At 36.1% G+C, this 23,825-nt stretch overlaps 4 protein-coding genes across 4 annotated transcripts; 3 read left to right on the top strand and 1 right to left on the bottom strand.

The window, feature by feature from the left end:
- Window positions 1-4,996: 4,996 nt before the first annotated feature.
- Window positions 4,997-6,778, bottom strand: K444DRAFT_706456 (uncharacterized protein; the record flags this gene model as incomplete). The annotated part of the gene is made up of 3 exons (XM_024888133.1): window positions 4,997-5,711; window positions 5,747-6,199; window positions 6,269-6,778. The coding sequence occupies 3 exons, from the start codon at window positions 6,776-6,778 to the stop codon at window positions 5,070-5,072; spliced, it is 1,605 nt and encodes a 534-aa protein (XP_024729294.1). The 3' UTR covers window positions 4,997-5,069.
- Window positions 6,779-11,368: 4,590 nt separating this feature from the next.
- On the top strand, window positions 11,369-13,337 carry K444DRAFT_647278 (MFS general substrate transporter; the record flags this gene model as incomplete). Its single annotated transcript, XM_024885313.1, has 6 exons — window positions 11,369-11,701; window positions 11,751-11,844; window positions 11,895-12,094; window positions 12,147-12,220; window positions 12,272-12,950; window positions 13,014-13,337. 6 exons carry the CDS (start codon window positions 11,369-11,371, stop codon window positions 13,335-13,337), a joined length of 1,704 nt encoding a protein of 567 aa, XP_024729293.1.
- A 1,300-nt stretch (window positions 13,338-14,637) lies between these two features.
- Window positions 14,638-15,562, top strand: K444DRAFT_668858 (uncharacterized protein). Its single transcript, XM_024887464.1, has 2 exons — window positions 14,638-14,833; window positions 14,919-15,562. Exons 1-2 carry the CDS (start codon window positions 14,736-14,738, stop codon window positions 15,130-15,132), a joined length of 312 nt encoding a protein of 103 aa, XP_024729292.1. The 5' UTR covers window positions 14,638-14,735; the 3' UTR covers window positions 15,133-15,562.
- Window positions 15,563-20,950: 5,388 nt separating this feature from the next.
- On the top strand, window positions 20,951-21,263 carry K444DRAFT_706448 (uncharacterized protein). Its single transcript, XM_024888132.1, has one exon. It carries the CDS (start codon window positions 20,976-20,978, stop codon window positions 21,243-21,245), a length of 270 nt encoding a protein of 89 aa, XP_024729291.1. The 5' UTR covers window positions 20,951-20,975; the 3' UTR covers window positions 21,246-21,263.
- Window positions 21,264-23,825: the final 2,562 nt, after the last annotated feature.

Here is a 23,825-nt window from a genome sequence, read left to right as displayed (position 1 = left end):
TAGGCCCGGTATACTACTTAATATATTCTTATAATTACTAGCCATTATAATAATTTCAGGAGTTTTCGAGAATAATAAATATAAAAGTTGTTGAATTTGTGCACTACCTTAGCTAGCTTACCAATCCTTCCAGCACCAAGTTCAACCACTAATTTAGGGTTCTCCACTCTCATTTGTCATGCGTCACTCGCTGAGCTTACCAAGCTTGCTAGTATATCGTCATTTTGATTACTTTAGATTTATCAGCTGATTTATAATGTATCGGAGAAAGCGGGCTCGGCATTACCGATATCGCCAATAAGTAATGGGGATAAAGACCCTTACTTTGGACACTTTCTCCTTTACTTTTAGACTTCACTCTCTTGTATCTGGTTATTCTACAGACTGTCAACTTCCAATATATCGATTTTCCATCAATATATCGATCATTTTCCAATACCCATTTAGCAATCAACTTTGCAAACTTGAGTGCAAGTCTCCATTTTGAGATACGTTTATTGAGAGGGACATCATCGAGATCGACCTCAGTCCCATCGACATCGCAGAAAGTAGCTGGTAGTTGAGTTAAAACCAAGAGAGAATTGAAATTAGGGTGAGCTGAGAGACTTGCCTCCAGCATCAGTTTCAATAGCATAACCTTCCAAAGCGCCGTTGTCATAGAAATCCAATTCTGCGACGGCCGTCTGGGAGTTGATAGGCAATCAGGTCTTCGAAGTTTTGGGCTTGGTTTGTACCCGCAACAGCACGTGTGTCTATGGCAGTGGCATAAACCAGGTGGCTAAAGAGTGCCAGGGCGACGGCTTGGATGATGATTGAGAACCTCATAATGCAATGGGAAGTGGGACTGAGGAGTTGAATATGGCGGTTGATGGTATGAAGCAGAGGGGATTAATGTGTCTAGAAAATGTCTTGATGAGATGGTGGATGATGTTTGGAGGTGGAAAGCTGGCTCTTTATAGATTTTTTTCAGAGCCCTATTCACAACCGCCTCCCGCAAAAGAACGGATTTTTCGCCAACCCTTACTCCGTCGCTCATTCAAGTTGCCTATTTCAAAGTAGCTTCGTGCTATTTCAGTGACGGGTCATCAGTTAGACCGTTTCCTGTCTCTGAAGCATCTCAAGATAGAAAAATTGAGTTTGGGAAGACTTGCCAAAGGACGTAGGATTTAGAGTAAAAGAAGTAAATCTATCCAATTGAAAGCTATCGAGCACTACTCGACCCTGTGCCAAAGGAATGAGTAAAAGTGGGTGTTCCTGAGCCAAGAGAAAGGAGATCAACCTGTCCAATGGAAAGCTATTAAACACACAACGAGCATCTGCCAAAGGTATGAGTTGAAATGGTTATCCCGTGCCAAGAAAGTGGATTTCTCAACACATACCTTGAATTACACAATCGAGGCAAACTGAAAGCTAGAAGGATTAGACCGTGTGGTCACGCGGGAAGCGGGCGGTTACTGACGAGTTCCTGACAGCCAGGCTACCCCGGAGACCTGCACATTATACCCTAGACTCCAAAGATCTGTGGTTTGCTGCTGCCACAACTCCGCTAAAGAGTACGGGCTCTACGCGATCCCCTTGGTCGATCTGGAGATGAGGAACATTTGTGCGTATGGAAAGCAAGACAAATCCCGAAGGCCAAGACGGAAAGTTCTAATTAATAGACGAGATGAAACCCAAATCGGCCTGCATCAAGTGAGAAGCGGCCTCGAGGCTGAAGAGGCTAAAAATAAAGGTTAAATGTTGCTGCGGCTGGCTGATCCTGCGCTTGCTTCCCCTTTTTCTTCGGCGAATCAACAGCTCCAGACCCCACATTGCCAAGGCTCGAGGGATCCCTGCCAAGAAGCCGCATCAAATTTCCCCCGGAGAGCTCGGAGAAATGCATATCTGTTGTGGTTGATCACTTCTAGTGTAAGGAGAGGACTTTTTAATGAAGCGAACCCGGAGCTCCAGCGTAGACCCTTACCAAAATAATCAACCTTTCCTCGCTCAAATCAATTCCTCACTCAGCCCTCACTCAGCCCTCAATCAGCAGGGAAATTTCTACATAATCATTTGGTTCTACTACTAGGCCTTAACCCTTGCCTGCAAAGTCTCTTAGCTACACCTTCCTTCAAGGATCCATTCACGTGATGACACTGATGTGAGGGGGAAAATTCGCTTGAGCCTTAGGCACACATTTCGCTTAATTATGGCGCTAAGGAGTATTTAGCCTCGCTCCCAAGCTTCTGCGAGCTACACGCTTCTCTTCTAGAAATAATTACAATTCTAGAAATCTCCTCTGTTCCTATGTAACGCGAATTACACCTGGTAATTCGTCAACCTGGTACTTGGTTCACTTCTGCCTATTTCATCTGAGGATCTTCACTGACCAGATAACCGAGACTAGGATTCTTTCTCGTTTGTCGCTGTGAGGGGTTAGCGTGGTTCTAAGCGAAGCGCTAGGAGCGAGCGATTATTTAAGGAACCCTGAAATCGTAGCTTCTTAGAAATCAAGTCCTCTGGACCCTACCTCTCCTCCAGTCGAAATCAACCAACCGGGTCTCATCGCAGCTGACTTTCAACCTCCTCGTTCCATCTTTTCTAAATAAACAATTCGTTACTTTCTAAGCTTGCCCTCGACTCTTTAGAGTTGCAAAGATGTCTCTCCCAGCACCTCCTAAGCAACTGATCCACCAGCTGTCAAACGGAAAGACGGTCTGTTTCGATCATCGCCTCAGACGATGCGATATCTGCTGTGTAGATTTCGCATATGGTGAATCCGATGAAGACGACCCCTATGTGATCGATGACTATCGCGACGACCTCGATTTCGGCGAGGAAGATACAGAGGACGATGGAGAGGATGAACGTGTATTTGTGCTCGGAGGATGCATGGCAAGATTCATGCCGCAATGGGACGAGCAAGTTCTAGGCCCAGCAAACACCTATAAAATCAAGAAAGATTACGACAATCCTCCGAAGCCACTGCCACTGCCCAGCATACAGACCTACCACTGCACAATTTGTCAGCTCACTTGGTTGGTTGGAGAGAGAGGTGAAGCAGCAGCTCGAAATCACCCCTCCCACCATAGTTACTCTCATGAATATAGTGGCACACGTCGATCGCTACTTGTTTTCACTGACGGCGCTTGCTCTGGCAATGGAACTCGTGACGCGCGTGGTGGAATCGGTTGCTTTTTTGGTCCCAGCTCCAAATTTAACATTGGAGAACGCCTTCCAGGCCCACAGGTCCCCACCAGTCAGAAAGCAGAACTCACCGCTGCTGCCCATGCCTTAGAGATCGTTCGACTCCAAATCCTCCCTGCTCGTCGGATCATGGTCAAAGAGGCCAAAGGTGGTCACGACCCTCGTACAGTCTCTGATATTATGCATCTCAGACTCGTTGTTGTTACTGACTCCAGTGCGTACCTTTCAAGCACCTCGTTCTGTTCAAATTGCTCGTTCGTCTTAGATGCTAATCTCTTTAAATCCAGGTTACCTCGTCGAAGGAATGTGCCGAAACTTCGCGAACTGGAATGAGAATAAGGAAGGTGTACTCATTAACAAGGTTGGCAAAGTGGTTGAAAATTCTGCCGAATTCTTGAAATTGAGAGGCGAAGTTGAGAAGCTCAGTGTGGTTGGAGTTCAGGTTGCTTACTATCTCGTGCGCAGGGAGGAAAATGAGGAGGCAGATAGTCTCGCAAAAGAAGCATCGCATGAAGTCAGGCTGGGAACTTGAAATGGACCGGTTCCTTGAAAAGTCCTGCAATGAAGTCTTTTGAGCACACTCCCACAGGTTAAGGCAGATTCACAATGTGCTGCTCAGCACTAGTATATAGTATCCTTATATTAAATCCAGGATTCTTTAACCTTAATAAAAGTAGTAAAGTAAGTGGTAAGAAGTATGCTTTTATAAGCTTTATCTAAGACCTAGTAAAATATATAGAACTCTAGCTATTTTACTATATTATAAGAAATGTTTCATATAATAATAAAAGTAATTGAGGCTTTTATAAGAACTTTTTAATTAATTTATTATTCAAGAATTTATAAAATAAACTTCTTTATATTCTCAAGTATTTAAGCTTAATAAGAAAGCCCTTGAATTTATTAAGTAACTTTCTCTTAGTTCTTAGAATTAATAGGCTTACGAGAAATAAGTAAATAATACCTTTAAATATACTTTCTAAGATTTCTTATAATAGTAATATTATATAATAATAAGAAAGAGTCTAATTAATAATATATATAATAAAGTAAATCTTTATTTTTATTAAGTAATATATAATAAGAATACTTCTAAATCGTGAAAGTCTTTTTTTAATAATTTATAAAAGATATTACTATTTCGAATAATATAAGAAAATAGTTTAATTTAATTAAAGAAAACATTTTAAGGATATATTTAATATAAATTAATTATATAAATAAGTAAAAAGCAAGAAAGAAAGCTATAGCAAAAGAAATAGTAATAGATTTACTTACTTCTATTATTTTTATACTATTTCTACTATTTTAGAATAATTGAAATATTTTAATACTAGTATTACCTAATACTTATTAATACAAGCTAGAATGTTCTATAAAATATTTCAGAGTAAAATATTACCAAGCATGTCTATTACTTATAATAGTATCTTAAAGAGCCTCTAAAAGCTTTTTAATTAATTAATATAAATAAAGTAATTATTTAGCTAGTAATATTACTAAGTTATAATATATTTGATTACTATATATCTTACTTTTATAATCTGCTAGACTATTAGCCTTGATTTCTTGAATATTATAGATATTATATTAAAAATCAGGGGCTGTGCCCTATATAACCCACTTTTAAATAGAGACGTAATTTCTAGAGTCCCAAAACGGCTTGCCAGATACACTTCTCCGCCTCGGGCGAGAATGAGCCACTTGGTGATCGAAGATTGGTCATTTTCTCCACAGCTTGTGCCCGGCCACTGCCCATTGGGAACTGTCATATATGTATCTCCACTTTAAATACTCCCCACTTGCCTCGCACAGTTTCAAAAGCTTGAAGGAAGCTATTGTTATGAAGAAGCTGCAGAGAATCTTTCTCTCCATCCTGACGCCTAAACCATATGAAAATCCAGCTCTGGGGTATGTTTGAAGCCAAGTGCCTCGCCACACATGATTCCGTGAATATAGCCTTCGCCAATCAGTTGGTACTCTGTCTCCTCCTCTGTTGCTTGGTTTTTCCGAAGCACAAATGGCACTGCAGCTCCACCCAAAACACACACTTCATCACCGACTCGTGAATCACCAGGCACTATGCCAACATACCCCATCTTCGTTATGCAAAATGTACCATTCGAAATCCTCTTGGCGAATGCAGCAGCCGTGTTCCAATAATTCCATGTCAGTTCTCGCAGGTTATGGGGCTTCTTGCAGAAGTTTATTATATCCTGCTTTGAGCTGATCATGGATATGTTCTTTCCCAAGTCAGGCGGCCAGTCTCCCAGTGTGGTGTCTCCTGCTATTATGTCCCGAGGAATGAGATATTGATTTGGCGGTTCAAAGTACGGTCTACCTGCATTACCGATGGGTAGCTTCCACTTTAGATCGTGACGAGATTCGCCGGTGGGATAGGACTTCAATGGCTCCACCAAAGAGTAGATAGAGTTAACAAACGAGACAATATCCTTTCTATCAGTTCTTATATCGTTCATTCGTAAAATGGTGTCGAAAGAAAAGCCACGCACTGATAGTACAAACTTCTTGGTCGGCAGTACTTGAGCCCGAGTTGCACGCTTTCCTCCTGCAGAGAAATTTCCTCTCTCTTACCCCGCCAGGAAGAGACCGCCTGGGGGAAATTTCCACGAGTCCAGAACGGGATCCACGAACAGAAGGGGTATGCCTTAGAAGTTCCAGCCCTGTGTAATAGATCAAGTGCTCGTCCTCTGCGCACAAACTCGCTGGCGTATCGACAAACGACATCCTCCAGTGGAGACCCGTAGTCTGGGTCAAATACTTCTCCAGAACAGTCTGTAGCCAGTCCGAGCAAAGCAAATATCTTATCACGCTCCTCTGAAGCCTGTGTATATGCGAAAAGGTCCAGAAATTCCAGCAAATGGTATTTACGGCCAAATATAGCGTCATTGAACTTGATTCTAGACTCTCTCGTGAGTCCAAGTGCATATGCCGGATCACCGTGGGTGAGGACATGGCCTTGATCTGAATTGATTTGCACCTCTGATTGCAGCTTGTCCCGGCAAATTTTCAGGCCTTCGAATAAGTCATCCCAGTTCAGGGATCATCTGCCGCAATTGACCATAATATTTGAGGCAAGAATAAGCTCTTGGACAATCCAGGAGCGTCTGAACCAATTCCGGCTCAGTAACAGATCAATATCTTTCCAGGTACTATCGCGCAAGCTAGGAATGTCTCTGCCGCCCCAGGACACTGGGATAGCTGGCAAACCTTCGGGCCAGATATGTGGCTTCAAAGATATCACCCTGATCTTTAAAAGTTCCTCAATAGCCTGGTGGCTGTTGTGTATTTCTTCACCAAGCCAAGCAATGACTCCTTCAGCAGACTGGAAGATGGTCCGCATCAAGCGTATTTGAATACTCTTTTCGAGTTTCTTGTCCTGGTCAATGCAGATTGCATCCGCCCACAGCATAGCTGGGTGCTCTTTATCTCTAACGCTTTGCAGTGCACTGTGCAGTGAGACGGTGAGGGGGATTTTGCCTTCAGCCGTTCGAACTGTCTCCGGACAGATGGATCGAACGTAAGGTTTCAGATCCGATAAGCTTAATTCTGCCGCATTTTCCAGCGCCATTGCTAGAAGGGTTTACCCGCTAATTATTACCCAAACCCACTTCCCGCTTACGCAAAAAACTATTACTTTGAATTATTAATTATAATATAACTAATTCATAAATTTTATTAATTTTAGTAGTATTATAATTATCTTCTTATCTAGTACTTTTAGCTACTAGTTCTCTAAATTTCCCCTATATTAGAAAACTAGTTATAATATAATGAATTATTCTTCTTCTTTAATACTTCTGATTTCAATTTTCCGTATAATATATTCTTTCTTTAAATTTACTATTTTTAATAACTTTAATAACTTTAATAAAATATTATATAATTAAATAAAAGGCTTTATAAAGCTAAATTAATAATAAATATATATATAAATAAAGATCGAGTATTATAACTATAATAATACTTAAACTTTATTAAAAAAAAGTAATATATTATATAATTTAATATTTAAAAATAGTCTTTAAAAATAATATAAGAGCTTTTATTTATAAAAAGAAATATAAAAGAGAAATTATAATAGAATACTAAAAACAAATATATATAAAATAATAAGTAAATTTAAATTTATATAATTATATAAGAAATTACTAAAAATAATTATAATAAATATAGCTTATAATATTATAAAAGATTTAGAGAAAATTAAAATTAATTAAAAATAATTATATTTTAAATATTATTTATAGCTCGAAATTTGATTTATTATATTATTAAATAAATACTAAGTTATTTTAATATATATAATAACAAGTATTTAATTGAATTTAGTAGCCTAATTAGAACTAGTACTTTTATATATCTAGTAAAATATTAAATAATATATAAAAAAGCATATATAGCTTTAAAAATAGGCATTAATTAGTTTATTTATTAGAACTAGTTCTTGAAATTAGTTATACTTAAAATAAGTTTAATAAGTATTTCTTATAAGTTTTATTATTAAATATTAAAAGAAAAAATTATTAATAATTAATAAATAATTACATTTCCTAGTTCGAAAAAAGAAATAATAATTAATAATATACTTATTATATTAGTCTCGATTCAAAAGAAAAGCATATTAATATAATTATTAAATAACTTCTTTTTCTTTAGATATTAATTTGTGATTTTCTTATAAATCGAGACTAATTTACTAATTATTTATTAGCTATTCGAGTTTATTGAGAAATTAGTTACTAATTTAATTAAGCTCTTTTTGGTATATAATAAAGCTCTAGCTAAAACTAATAATACTAGTTTTAATTATTTAATTAATTTTAAAAAAGCATTTATTAGATTTATAATTAAGGCTTCTCGAAAGTTTAATTTAGCTTAAAAGAATATTATTATAAGTTTTAATAATATTTAAATATATAATAATTTATAAGCTAATAATTACTAAAATAGAAATCTAAAGTTATTAAAATTTTAATTAAAAAGTATAAGTATAATAATATATTATTTCTAATTAAGAAATTACTTATTCTTTAATAATTAAGTAATAATACTTGAACTAATATTAATTCGGGTTTAAATTAATTTAGAGTTATTAATAAAAAGTTAATAAATTAAAAAGATATAATTCTTAAATAATTAACCTTTTTATAATAATTTACTAATTATTTATACTCTTTTTTATTATAATTATAAGTATAACTACTATTTATTTAAGGTTATATAAGAACTTATTAATTATATTAATAAGATATATATTAATACTAATTTAATATTTCTTATATTTAGAAAATATATTTTACTAGCTTCTATTATTTAAATAAATAACTTTAATTTAGAGGCTTATAAATTCAAAAATAAGAATAATAAGGTAATTAAAACTAATTCTAAAGATATCTAATTAGTTCTAATTAGCTAGTAGTTTAATAGAATATAGCTAATAAATTATCTTTTATTTATAACTAGAGGGTTTTAAAATAATTAGATTTTTACTTATTATTTTTTATATATTTAGTATTAGATTAATAGTCTTTTAATAGAGATTCAAAAGTTTTTTAATAGAATTTCAAGCTTATTTCTAAAGGAAATCTATATAGTATTTAATATTATTAATAAGGAAATACTTATAAATATAAGAATTCTTCTTACTTATTTAATTATTTTCTAAAAATAAAAAGCGAAATCTTTATTACTTAATTCCTATTTATTTGCTAAAGATATAAAGAATAAACCTTTAGAATTAATAGACTATTAAAAGACTTTTAAATAAAATATTATTATATATTTAATTGAAACTAGAACTAGAAATATTAATTAATTCTTGTTTTTTATTACTTATTAGCTTATATTTCATAATTTAAAACTTAATATTTAGTAAAGTAATTTAAAACTATTAAATATATTATATTATAATATTGAATTATAAAAAAGAATTAAATTAGGAATTATATATTATTTTTTACTTATTAACTTTTTTATTATTAGAGATTTAGAAGTAAAAATTTTTATAAAAAATAAAAACCTTACTCATGCTAAAAGAAGATCATTGTATTAGTGTTGATTAGGATCTATCTTGACCACACTTGATCAATAAAGTGAGGCGGCTTGGGCTTGATGATTCTGCTCGCCGACTTTGTCAAGTGAGAGGGGTAATAATACTGTCGGGAAGGGTGGATACGTGGTCAACCTTATGCCTTCTGCTGAATCGGCCGAGAAAGAGCGTGTTGATGCACCTTCTCCGACGTCTATCCTTTAGTCCGGTGAAATGGAGTCGGTACCAGCCCCTCCTGCTCTGCCGATATTCAAAGGAGGCAATAGCAACAACAAGTGGAAACGGAATGATGTAAGCAAAAGTATCGTGCTCACACCTCGCTGGTGTAAGACCTCTTGGAAGGAGATGAAAGACTCCTATCCGACCAAGTGCCAAAGACCGGCGACATGTGAGCTAGGATTCCTCCCTCTTGGACATCCAGCACCTTCGCACCATAAGTGCAGATACGGTTGTTTGGTGATTGACCTTGATGCTGTTTTAGCGATGCTGATACGGGAATAGAGGCTCCATCTCAGATATATCCCACAGACTTGTGATGTCTGCATATCATGAATAATAAAGATGTTGATCTACGGTTTCTATTACTTCAGAAAGTGAAAGACGAGAAGGATACGTTTGAGAGAATTGCTCAAGGAAGGATAACGAAACGGGGGTACGATGAATGGATGGTCGAAGAGCTCTTGCACCAGGTAGTTGTTTCTGCATTTCTGATTGCTTGCTTACTGGTGTGGAATAAGTCACTTCGAAGTGTTGGAAGTGGGTCTGAGGTGTTTGTTTTCCTCCGTCTTACGGTTGGAAATCTTGGGAATGGGGCCTGGGCTACATGAGTCACACTCTTGCTCCCCTCCTCTTTGGTCACGTGGAGAGGTGAATCGTGCCCGCTCCTCGCTTCTGCGAGTATTTTCCTTCCTCCTTTCCTTTTTCCCAACCTCAACAACTGCACACGATCTCCTTGCCCGCAACAGCCATCACGGGCGGCTTAACTGTCAATCAAGTCCGAACCTTAGGCGATTATGGGTCCTAACGCGCCCACTCTCGACGAATTGAAGCCCCCGCGTTCTCCATTATCAGTGCGATGGGCCGACGCGAAGCACGTGTTTGCAGGGTACAATGACAACATAATCCAAAATTTCCCAAATCGCCGCCTTGAATCCATATAGGTTAATGCTCGAATGGTTTGTATTTCCTTCTCAGCCAATCATCCCTTTTTCCAATGGCTAGATGCTCCAAGAATTTCTCCAGGTTTTTGCACATTGCGAAGTGAGGTAAAGTTGGCCCCAATGATGCAATTATACTCTGTCTTGGCCCCATAAATTGTTTACGTTTCCTCCGTGAACTTCACACCCCAACCAGTGGTCAGAAGTTTACTCGGATGTCCACTATCGGTCTGCCATGGTTGATCCTCATGCGTTCAAGTGGATTGCAGCGTTACCTGATGGCGGGCCTCACTCCTCGAAAGCACTTCATATTCGGCCATTATGGCGAATCCCGGTGTGGGGGTGACAAAAACCAGTGTCGAAATGTATTTGTACGGGTTTCCAATCGCAACTACCTTCCTTTTTGATGGGTGACGAGCCGTCCTCATCAAACCACGAAGATGCGTCGTCTCGAGATCTCCACTTCGCGGCCGTCTGAAATTTCTGAAGCTCTGGATGTAGTCCTTTGAATGGGGAGCTGCCGGCGGTTGGGCTCCTCGCCTACAGTTCCTCTCAAGAACGCCTGTTGGGTGTGTGCACCCTCCCTCTCGGGCCGATCTCAGAGTTCAGATACCCGTACTCACCCTTACATGTTCTGAAGTCATGCCAATAGGAACGCCACAATTCGGATGAGAGCCGTTGTTTCTGCAATACTGCGGGCAATCATGCATGTTCAGCCCACATTGGTTGACGAAGTCTGAGAAACGGCCCAACTGGGATTTTCAACATGCATGTGCCGCAGGGTCTGTTACCAATACCAGGGTGTCTCCATGAACCAAGGTTTCCAAATAACATCTATAAAGCGTCACAGCCTCGGCCATCGTCATTGCTTGGCGCTTTCTTCTATCACTACATAAGGGCACAGTTTTTCCCAGTTGGCAGATCCCAGCTTAGCATCAATTTAGTTGCCATGATGTCGAACACCGAAGAGGGAAAGGCGGGCGAACACCTTCGTCCACCAACAGCAAAACTTGACGACAAAGTCCTGTACGAGGAAACAACATTCAGTGATCCGCTTCCAAGGGGTGCTGCTACCTTTTCTTCAGCAACATCGGACTCTGATGAGGATGGAGATGCATTTCACAAAAACCCGTTCCTGGACCCAGATGTCGCAGAGCACTGGTCAAACGTCTACGAAAAATCGACATATGAGTGTCGTGCTGAATTTGACCGCTCGTTTACTTGGACAGAGGAGGAAGAAAAGAAGTTGGTTAGGCGATTGGACTGGCGCGTGTGTCTCTGGGCTGTAAGATCTAACGCCCCACATGGCAGTCTCTTCACTGACCTCTCAATAGTGCATCATGTTCTTCGGTCTCCAGGTGGATCGTGGCAATTTAGTACAGGCGGTCTCTGACAATTTTCTAAGTGACTTGCACTTGAATACCAACGGCAAGATATATGTGTTCCTGCTATGATTTTTCAAAGCTAAATATAGGTAGACTATAACTTCGGAAACGTCATCTTCCTGTTCTCTTTCCTCCTCGCCGAACTCCCCTCACAGTTGGTATCCAAAAAGATCGGACCTGACCGGTGGATCCCGATGCAGATAACTTTATGGTCGATTGTTGCCATGTCCCAGTGTGCAATCCAAGGCAAAAAGGGCTTTTACGCAACCCGATCGATTCTGGGATTGCTAGAGGTGATTTAAAGTCTGTTTCTATGAGGTAATTCACAGCTAACGAGGCTAATAGGGTGGCTTCATCCCTGATATTGTACTCTGGCTCTCCTACTTTTACACTTCACCAGAGCTCCCGATCAGACTCAGGTGCGGCGGCTGAAATTATCAGTTCCGTTCTCTACTAACTCTCATTGACAGCTACTTCTGGACCACTCTGTCTGCCACCACTATCGTCACCTCCATTCTTGCCTTTGCTCTCCTTCACATGAGAGGCGTCGCGGGCTGGGCAGGCTGGCGCTGGCTCTTCCTGATCGAAGGTTTCATTACCTTCCTCGTCGGCGTCGCCTCCTTCTTTATGATGCCCGCCTCCGCCGTTCAAACCAAGGCCTGGTATCGACCTAACGGCTGGTTCACGGAACGCGAGGTCAAAATTGTCGTGAATCGTGTCCTCCGCGACGACCCCTCAAAAGGAGACATGCACAATCGCCAAGCTGTCACCCCTCGGCGTCTTTGGAACGCAGCTAAAGACTATGATCTCTGGCCACTTTATGCCATTGGACTTGTTGCTTATATCCCCCAGTCCCCAGTCAACACTTATATCACTTTGACTCTCAAGTCGGTGGGATTCAGCACCTTTAATACTAATCTCTTGACGATTCCATCTTCGGCAGCTCATATCATCACACTCCTTCTGATCACACGGCTCAGCGAGTGGACTAATGAACGCACGCTTGTGTCCATGCTTCAGCCTATCTGGACATTGCCCTGCTTGATCGCTCTTCGTTTCTGGCCTGGTTCGCTCCACCAGGCTTGGGGCACTTATGCTCTCGTCTCAGTCCTCCTCTCATACCCGTACTGTCATGCTATTCTCGTTGCCGTAAGTTCGCCTCCTCCTCCACCCCTCCACCAACCCTCACTTAACTAACATTCCTTCTCACAGTGGACGTCTAAAAACTCCAACAACGTCGGCGCACGCTCTGTCTCCGCAGCTTTATACAACATGTCCGTCCAACTCGGCAACATCTGCGCCAACTTCATCTACCGCACCGACGACAAGCCTCTCTACCATCGCGGCAACCGCAACCTGATCATCATCAACTTATTGAGTATTAATCTGTTTTTGTTTACGAAGGCTTATTACATTTGGAGGAACAAGCAGAAGGCGAGGATTTGGAATGCGTTGACGCCGGAGCAGCAGAGGGAGTATAAGGTTAATACTAAACTTGAGGGGAGCAGGAGGCTGGACTTTAGGTTTGCACATTAGGGGGATACTAGCCGAGAGATTTTGCTTTGATGGGCAGGGTTAGGCGGTTTAGAAATATACCGCGCTGCGTTGTGTTGGTTCAATTGTCTTAGCTTAGGTAAGATTGGAGAGAATTTTGCTCAGCTTCTTGCATGAATTGAAGCGACATGGGGCTGGTTGGGGAACTCATGCGATTTTCTCGGTTGGGGACCACTCAAATCTATCTTTTGAGCGCTATGGCAAAAGCAGGGCAAGCACTACAGAGTGCCCGGACCCATAATAACAAGCTTAAAGGCTACGAACAAATGATAGTGCCTCCTCCGCCTCGTCACGACTTCAATTTTCTTGGTTGCCTTCGTTGGCCTTGTGTGCCTGACTTCCAAAGGATACCTGGCTGTGCGCAAAATTTCACCATGTTCACGTTAGCTAAGCAGGAGCAGAGGCGACTTCCGGTGACCCAACGATCATACCCGTCAGCCTCAGCAACACAAGATGTACAAGATATTGAAAGGGGTTAGTTCGGGATTGCAATATAGGGGACCAATTGGAATCGGTTTGAGATGGTTGCGATGGCAAATTACAAGCTTTATCTCTTCTTTCCCAACCCCCACTGATGGCAGAGCGGCCCTATGGCAATTTGAATCTGGCAAAGGTAAGGGGAAACATTTCTTTGCGGTTTAGCATGGCCGTTGATAAAAGAGGGAGCTTGAAAATGTCTCGCGAATGAATTGAGATAATCCACTCTAACGACTCTCCGGGAATTTAACCCCAACAATGAAATGCGGGTTAATGTAATAAAGCGATCCTTGGCGTCCAAGTAATCCAGGACCGGGCCGCGGGTTTCGCTGACCAAGCAGAAACATGCAGCATATCGGAGCCTGAGGGCTTCGCCAATGTGTGCTGCTGACGCCCTCTCTTTCAGATTGAAAGCGTGCGCAACCAACGGGCACCCAAACAGCTGATTTGCGATGACGCGGAGGTCTAAAAAGATTGCGGCATTTAGGGACGCGACTGCAGTTGAGACCAAATTGGGTAGGGCGCGGGATGCATAGCCACGCACGCGCATGGGTTCAGAGCAAATTTTCACCAACTGCGGCCCGTCGGGCTCAAAATTGCTGCCCAACGAGGCTCACAGATCTCACGCTGGACCAATCCTTTGACGGCGAGGACGGCTGGACCGGAAGGACCGTCGCGTAAGAAAAGAAGTCGACTGACATTGCTTGCTTGCGCAGCATAGCCCAGCGCAAGCTAATCGCGCACAAATCTTTCAAATATCTCGGCCACCCCGTCGTCGTTTTGCTCTCTACATCACTCCGCGGAACTTGCATTGTGTCCTAACAACTCTCAATTTGATACGGATTCGCCGTCTATTCTCGATACTCGACAACTTCGTCGCCTTCGCCCGTCACCGACGTCGCCATGACTCCCATCAACAACGCGAACAACTTTGCTCTCCCAGCCTACCAACGAGAACAACTCGACGCTCTTTCAAACATCGCTGTCAACGGTTCTGTCGAGTACGTTCATCCTCTAAATCGCTCATAGTAACGACTCCAAATAGAGTCACTTTAAAAAAAATGGAGACTGACGTTACTGCAACAGGTCTGAAAACTACTCCATTGAATTCCCAGAACCAGCAGTCACTTCAGAACTACAATCGCAACGACTCAATGGCTTCCTGGCCTCCGATCCGCCGTACTCACGGCAAAACCAGTCGGTCGCAGCGGCGATACGGTCGATGACACAGACACTTCAAGCTTTCGACATTGCTTTCGAAATCCCAGCTCCCACAACGCCCAGGCGTACGACTCCTTGAGGCATAGAACATCTTTCGATAAATTACTTGTACATGTTTTGATAATGATAAATGAGCGGGTTTTGGGGGTTTGGGCCATACATTTTTGAGATCTCGTGGTATTTGCAAGTTGCAGTACCGGGCGCAGGCGTTAATGGGTACATAGCGGGCGAGTTTTTGGATGGGAAATTTGGATACCTTACTGCAATAGCGATGGTCATGGAATTATTTGGCACGGGAAAACGACAGGTCTAGCGTTTCATTAAATGGGATTAGACTTTCCTGCCTGGTTTAATGGTTTTGATGCGGAATTAACCACACGTTGAAGTTCCTCAGTTTGCTCGTCCCAGGCTTGACTTCGCTTCTCTGCCCCCCTCGAGCGTTCACTACTTAACCGCCCAATTATACCCCTGTCGGAACACTCAAAATTTGGGATTTTCTTAAAGTGCACAAAAAATTCCGAAACTTTCTAGGATTACTAATATTGAGGTTGCTAGTCACGAATAGCTACTCGACTACTTAATTTTATGTCGTTATTGTAGTGAATTGAAATTTTGGGCGGGAAATATTTAATTTAATATAATAAGTAATTAATTCTATAATTAATTCTATATTATTTTCCTTATTATTTTATAAATTTAACTCTTTTCTTTATAATTACTTTATAATAATATAAAATAAATAAATATATATTAAGATATAAGAAATAATATTTACTAAATAATTAAATTAAATATAAAATTAAAAAGTAAAAGTAAATTATAATACTAAATATAAATAATTAATATAATATAGAATTAATAATACTAAATAAAGTTTAAAAGAATTAAATATATAAGAAATATTAATATATTAAATTAAAAATATAAAAGTTATAATTAAATAAAAAAAAAGTTAATTATATAACTTAAAATAATATTCTAAATTATATATAATACTTTAGTTTATTATTTATAATTTATAAATATATAATAATTAAGTTTTATATTATTATTATATCTTTAATATATATATAAAAACATGTATTTATTTATAAAGAATTAAATATAATAAAGTTATATAAACTCTTATTATATAGCTTTAATAAAAACATATATATATATATAATTTATATATCTAATTCTTATTTAATTATTTAATTAAGTATATTATATTTATTTTTTCTTTATTTTTATAATTATAACTTTATTTTATTTTTTTATTATTTATATAATATTTTTCTTATTTTCTTTAATTTATAATAAAACTTTAAAAGAATAAAAGAAATATATATATATTTTTTAAATTAAAATATAAATTATTATAATTATTTAAGTAATAAATACTAATAACTAAATAATAATAAAACTAAAAATAATAATTATAATATAAATTATATTAATAAAGCTCTTTATTATAATAATAAAAATAAATCTTTTTAATTTTTAAATATAAAATAAATAAAGAACTAAGAAAAGTATTAAGAAAAGAACTTATTAAAAGAAATAAAGTAAGAATTAAAAAAAAAGCTTAATATTATATATATAAAGAAATATATAATAATAATAATATTAAAGAAAGTAAAGAAAATAAATAAGAAATAAGAATTAGTAAAGTATTATCTTTTAATAAGAAACTAAGTTCTTATAAGAAATTTAGAGAATTAATATTATTTAGTAAATTAGTTTATAATATAAATTTATAAATACTGAAATTAATTATCTTTTCTTAAGAATTTAGTAAAGAAAGCAATTATAAATTAAAACTAAGTATATTAATTAAAAGAACTAAGGAAATATATATAGTAATTTTTAATTAAAAATATAAAAAAATAAAAAAGTAAAGATAATAATTATATAAATAATTATATAAATAATTATATAAATAATTATATAAATAATTATATAAATAATTATATAAATAATTATATAAATAATTATATAATAATAAAAAGCTCAAATATAATAAGTAATAAAAGAATAAGAATAAGAATAAGAAATAAAAGATCTTTTTAAATTAAGTTTAAAAAGTAATTTATATAATTATTTTTAAATATATTTCTTAAGAATTATATAATTATAAATATTATTAATAAAATAAGTAAAAATAATTTAAAAAGTATTTATTTAATATATTCTTAAATAAGCTCTTATAATAAAAAGAAATTTATTATAATATTATTTATTTATAAAAAGAAAATATTAGAAAATAAATAATATATATTTATTTTTTAAAGTTTTTATAATATTTAAAAAAAATTATAAAGATTTATTTTTAAAGAAATAAAAATATAAAATAAGTAATATAATACTTAAAAAAAAGAATAAAAAATAGAAAATTATATATATAGAAATTATAATAATTAATATATTTATATAATTTATTATATTATTATATAATAAGAAATATAACTAAAATAATTAGTAAATTAAAAATTAGTAAAAAATTATTAAAGATTAAAGCTTTTTTTCTTTTTTTAATTCTTTAGCTTAATATTTTTAATATATAAAATTCTTTAATTTTTAGTAAATTAATTATTATAAAAATAATTATATAATATATATTATTTATATAATAATTATTAATTTCTTTATTAAAATAATATTTTAGTTTTATTTAATTAATTTAATTTATATATTCTATATATTTTATAAAAAATTATTAAATAATTCTTATATATAGAAAATATGTATTTAAAAATAAGAAAAGTATATAATAAAGATTTTTATTATTTCTTATTTTAAGAACTTAGTATATAATATTTATATATTTTTAAGTTTATAATTATATAACTTTTAAAGTAAATTATTTATATATATTTTATTATATACTTTAAGAATTCTTAATTCTTAATTATATAAACTTAAATAATAACTTATATTTATTATAATATAAATTAGTATTACAAAAAGCAAGAAATAGTAATTTATATAAATAGTTACCTAATTAAAAGAAGCTCTAAAGAAAGCCTCTGAATCTAGCTAAATAAAAGGGGCTATTAAGTAAATAAAGCTAAGCTTTCTAGTACTCGTATCTATATAATATATCCCCTAGAGGCTTCTAATTCTATATATAAAGGAAATAGCTAATAAAGTATTTCTATAAAGTACCTCTAGTAAAAAGAAATATATATGTGGTCTATTTACCCTAATTAAGAGCTAAGAAGCCGTTATTTACTAGCGCCTTATATTAAGGTAATAGAACCAAAAAAGGATAGGAAGCAAAGTGTCCCCAGACGTCTCCGGTAGTATATTTAGTTCCAAAAAAGCCTAGCTCCAGCCCCGGACGGCTCCGCAAGCCCAAAGCCAGGAAACCACATTATATATACTATTTGTACTCAAAATCCCCTGGTAGCTTCGCTCCCTCCTTTATCTAACCCTTCTTCTCAAGCTGCCCATATAGCTTCTCATATCCCCGTAACAAGAGACGTTCTTATACGGCCTTTAACTGCTTGTCCATAGGCTATAAATCAAGTTTCCTGGTATAGGAGCCAGTAATTACAAGCTCCAGAACAGAGCAGTTAATGGGTTATTATGGGTGCTTTTCTGCTTTTATTTCCTTGCAAGGGTATGAGTAGCCTTATAAATCAGATCATCTACTAAGAGAGGTATAGATCCCAAATAAAGACTATTACTTGTTTTACTAAATCAAGGTCTCAAAGATTCTTCCGTATTACTCGAGTATATAAATAGGCTCTCCAAGTATATTAGCCTCAATTACTAGAGCAAGCTACTACTTCTCAAACAGGTAAAAGCTTGCTAGCTATTACTTAAAAAAAATCCTTAATTACCAGAAATCCTTTAACTTCCGTAACTTAATAGGTTTGAGCTTATATAAGAGCTTGGAACTAATTATTAATTCAGATTTTAGGAAAAATTGAACCCGTTCTATTATAGTCCAGAATTCTATTATAGTCTTCCCTTATTTATTCCCGTATATTGTCCTCTAATAGCTAGAATTTATTATAAAGAGCTTATATAATATTCTAAAGAGAGAACCTCTACTAGGAAACAAGTAACTCAAGATATAATATAAGTAAAACAGGTTCTATTATACGATATATCTAATTCCAGATATTTTAATACCGAGAGCTTTATATTAACTAATTCAACTACTTAATAGTATATTTCTTAAGCCTGAATAAGTATTTCTCTTTAATATTATTAAAATAAGCCGGGCGAGATACTTTTAATTATATTCCCTTTTCTGCTTCCGGTCTTCTATTTATATTCTATATTACTAATAGAGTATTTTACTCGATATTTAATTATTTAATTATTTAATTAATTATAAGAGGTAGAGAGGGCTTTATAGAGAATAAATAAGAAGTTTCTGAAATACCGGAATTAATAAAGTATTATATGTTATAAAAAGTGAAATTAATTTCAAGTTTTATATATTATTTAGAAAAGCTCCTATAATTAATAAGGTATATATTAGAGACTAATAAAGCTACTATTCTAAAAAGAGAAATAAAGAATAAAAAAATCAAATAAAACATATTCTATTAGTAATTCCAATTATAATAAAAGTAACTATAATTATTAGAATACTTACTAATTACTAATAGAAGTATATAGCTAGTATTCCGGGCTTATAACTATTATAAAAAGCAAGAAATAATAATTTATATAAATAGTTATTTAATTAAAAGAAGCTTTAAAAGAAGTTTCTAAATCTAGCTAAATAAAAGAAGCTATTAAATAAATAAAGCTAAGCTCTCTAATACTCGTATTTATATAATAATTAGTATTAAAAAAAAAAGAAAGAAATTAAGATTATTTTATTTTATTTATATTTTATAATAATAATAAAATTTTATTAAAATATAAAAGAAATATTAATAAAAATAAAAAGACTTTTTAAATTATTTAATAAAAAGCTTTATTTTCTTTATATTAATTAATTATAATATATAATTATAAATAAAAACCAACTTTATAATATTAATAATTTCTTTTTTAATATATAAATAAATAATAATAATAATATTATTATTAAAAGATAAAGCTTTATAATATTAATAAATTTCTAAAAATAAAAGAATTTTTAATTAAAAAGAAATCACTCTTTATTAGTTTACTAGAAATATATAATACTATTTATATAAGTTAGTAAAGTAGTTATTCTCTTCTATATTTTTTTTTTCTTTTCTATATTGTCCTATATTCAGGCCACCCTAAGCAGTTGGCTTACGGGGCTCCGTAGAAAAAACAGGTCATATAAGAAATACCAGAATTGCCCCTTTCTAGGGAATCGCATATCGGAATACGATTCTATCTAAATCCTTAGTGCTTAGCTAGGGATTAGAGAGAAGTAGCTTAAGTACCTTTCTCTCTATTTTAGTAGTTCTGGAATATAAGGGGCTTTTCTTGCGATTTTTTAAAGCTCGGGGGAAAATCTTAAGCTAGGGGCCCTGTAAAAAGCGCTAAAAAAAAATCCTAACCTTATATATACTTTCCTCTCCTTCTTCTCTCTATTACTATAGACCCTCCCCGCTTTTATACTTCCTATAAGCAGAACCGGCCTGCTTCTGACTTTATTATAGAGCGGGCTAAGCTATATAAGACTTGCTCTTATTATCGAGTTTATATTCTCCCCCTTTTCTGGCTTAATTAACTAGTTAATAGGCCCGAAATACTACTAATCATATCTAGCAGTACTCTGTCTTATAAGAACTTGATCCGAATGCCCTCCCTACCTCCCGGCAATAACGATGGTCGGTTACGGACGTCTCTGCGGACGAACTAGCCCTATGGCGCCAGCGACGGATCCGTTAACCGTCCGTTGCGGCCCCCGTTTATATTATAGAGGATCCTCTAGCCGACCTACCTCCTATATAGCCTCCTGCCTTCCTCTCCTGCTTCCGGCTAGCTCCCGTATATATGACCGGTCCGCTTACGGGTCGCTATATAGCTTGCGGAGCCCTTTATTTTGGCTATACGGACGATTGCTTTGAGGCCTATTACAAGAAGGGCGACATAATACTTCCTCTAATCCGCAAGCCTCCTCTATACCTCTCTTATCTCTTTATAGGCAATAACCCGCTTTACCGGGCCTTCCGGACGAATATCCGGGTATATAATTATACTTTTACCTTTATATTAATTAGCTATAAGAAGGACGCCCGGATTAACTTCTCCCGTAGGATCTAGTACTTTTAGATCTATAGCAAGCTCTTCTACTTCCAAGGCCTGCTATAGCCTGCTATATATACCGAACCCTCCTTTATATAGCTCTTCTTCTATGACCCGCTCTTTATAACTAATATCCGGGCTACTAATTTCCCTTACTTAGATTATATGGTCCTTTTATAGCTTACGGATATGCTTACGGACTATAACCCGTTTATTATGGTCTATAAGACGGCCTGCGAGTATCTTACGAGCTAGTAAACTGATTTCCGGGTCTTACTTAACCCGCAGATATACTTAATTCTCGAGTCAGGTATAAATCATTATTATAAGAACCTCCCTACGAGTAATAAGGTTACTGTCCTAATCCCGGATAAGTATATGAATACGAGCCGCTATAATCTAGTACTAATAGTCTACGAGGCAGGCCGCAAGTGTCTGTAGCTATATACGATTAATATTATATATATAGTATATATGCCGCTCTACTATATCTTGCTTTTCCCGTATGGTACCCGGGCTAGTACTATGAGTTATAGTTATAGGACCGTACCGGGACCTGCTAGCGAATACGGCTCGAGTAGCGGGCCTTTTACCGGTATTACCTCTATGTCCGTCTAGCCTTTTCCCCGCTCTTTTATACTGGCCGCCTCTTCTAGTAGTATGTTATTAATGCATATATTACCTATGAGACGACCTCGCTTGACTGGCTTTACTTATACTAGTAGAATATCCGTATGGACGTCTATACGGGACTTGCGGATACTCTAATTCATAAGAACGTCTATACGGGTAATATTAGTTATTATTTTATTCTCCCGTTAAGCTTTACGGGTAGTAATTACTTTATATAGCAGCTTTTTTAAGACTCGATAGCTATTATATGGTACTTTGGTAAGCCAAGCTTCTTTATTACATTTATAGCTAACCCGTATTGGCCTGAGATTATAGATTACTTCTTGAACGGGTAGTAAGTAATTAATTATCCGGATCTCCTTTACCGGGTCTTTATCCTAAAGATAAGAGAGCTTCTTACGGACCTTAAGAACTACCTTTTTGGATGGTATACGGGCTATATATATATAATTAAGTACCAGAAGCATGGCCTCCCGTATATATACCTGCTCTTATTTCTTAGGAGGAATACTATCTTCTTAACCCCTGATTTGGTTAACGAGGTTATTTGTACCGAGCTTCCAGACCCGTTATGGGATCCTATAGGCGAACTTACGGCCGTAGTTACTAGCCAGATATCTTACGGGCCGTATGGCCTCGATAATAATCCGAAAGCCCCGTATATGGCCCGTAGTATACCTGTAGCCCCGCTCGTATATTAGAAGAGGTTTCCTAAGGTATTTACGGCTATAATAATTATTTGCGAGGATAGGTATTCCGAGTACTGGTACCGGAACGATAGCCGTATGTTTACGGTCCGTAAATCCGGCTTTCTAGGCCAGGAAGTTATTCGTAATAACCGCTAGATTGTTCCGTATAACCCGTATCTCTTCTAGAAGTTCTGCTTATATATTAATATTAAGGTTTATATATTTATATAAGTAATTAAGTATATCTATAAGTATATCTATAAAGAAATAGATTATATAACCGTTACTGTCTCGGGAACGAATAATGAGATTACCTAGTATCTCTAAGCTCGGTATATAGGCCCTATAGAGGCTTTCTAGTACCTGTTCGAGTACCTAATATACCAGGAGTTCTTCCCGGTTTAATACCTTGTAATCTATCTCCCGGGGCAGTATATGGTCTGCTTTACGGCTAATCTCTTACCCGAGTAGATTACGGACCGGGCTGCAAATACCTGCTCGACCTTAATGGCCTTCTTTGAGTATAATGCAATATATGAGGACGGCTGCTAGTACCTCTACTACAAGTTCCTATAGTACTTTGTATAGGTTGCCAAGACCCGGATATGGAAGCCCTATAAGCGAGAATATAGTATTAGCCATATTTACTACTATAGCCCAGTTTCGGGCGAGCGGTTCTACTTATGGCTCTTACTAATAGTCATATGTAGTCTGCGGTCCTTTAACGAGCTATATTTGGTTAAGGGCGTCCGTTATCCTATATACTATACTACCTGTATTACCTGCGGCTTGGCAGAGAATAATTAGGAGTAGTTCTAGTACTTTAACGAGGCTATTTTATTAATGACCGGCTATAGTTTACGGATACTCTTTCTTACGGGTATTTACTAGTAGCTAATTACGGATATGCGAGTAATCTGGGACCGGTATAAGGAGTATTTCTATAATGACTTGACCCGTAAGCTCGCCTATAACCTGTTAATTAACTTCCCGCTGCCCTTGGTTAATCCTTACTATAATTACGGCTTCTTTTTGCTTGGTCTCGGCCTTGCGGATCTCTAGCAGATGTTTACGGACATTACCCTGCCTAAGAATACCTTTAACTAGACCGTAAGCCACTATATAGCTAATCTACGGGTTAATTATACCTATAAGACATTACTAGTAACCGTAATATAAGCCTAACTAAACGTAGACTAGTACTCTTGCTTCTAGATAATTATGGCGGTAATTACGGATAATTCACAGACTGCCTACTTCTACTTATAAGGCCCGG

Source organism: Hyaloscypha bicolor (genome assembly GCF_002865645.1).
Source record: "Hyaloscypha bicolor E unplaced genomic scaffold K444scaffold_175, whole genome shotgun sequence".
Classification (NCBI taxonomy): domain Eukaryota; kingdom Fungi; phylum Ascomycota; class Leotiomycetes; order Helotiales; family Hyaloscyphaceae; genus Hyaloscypha; species Hyaloscypha bicolor.
This window is presented reverse-complemented; position numbering and strand designations above follow the sequence as displayed.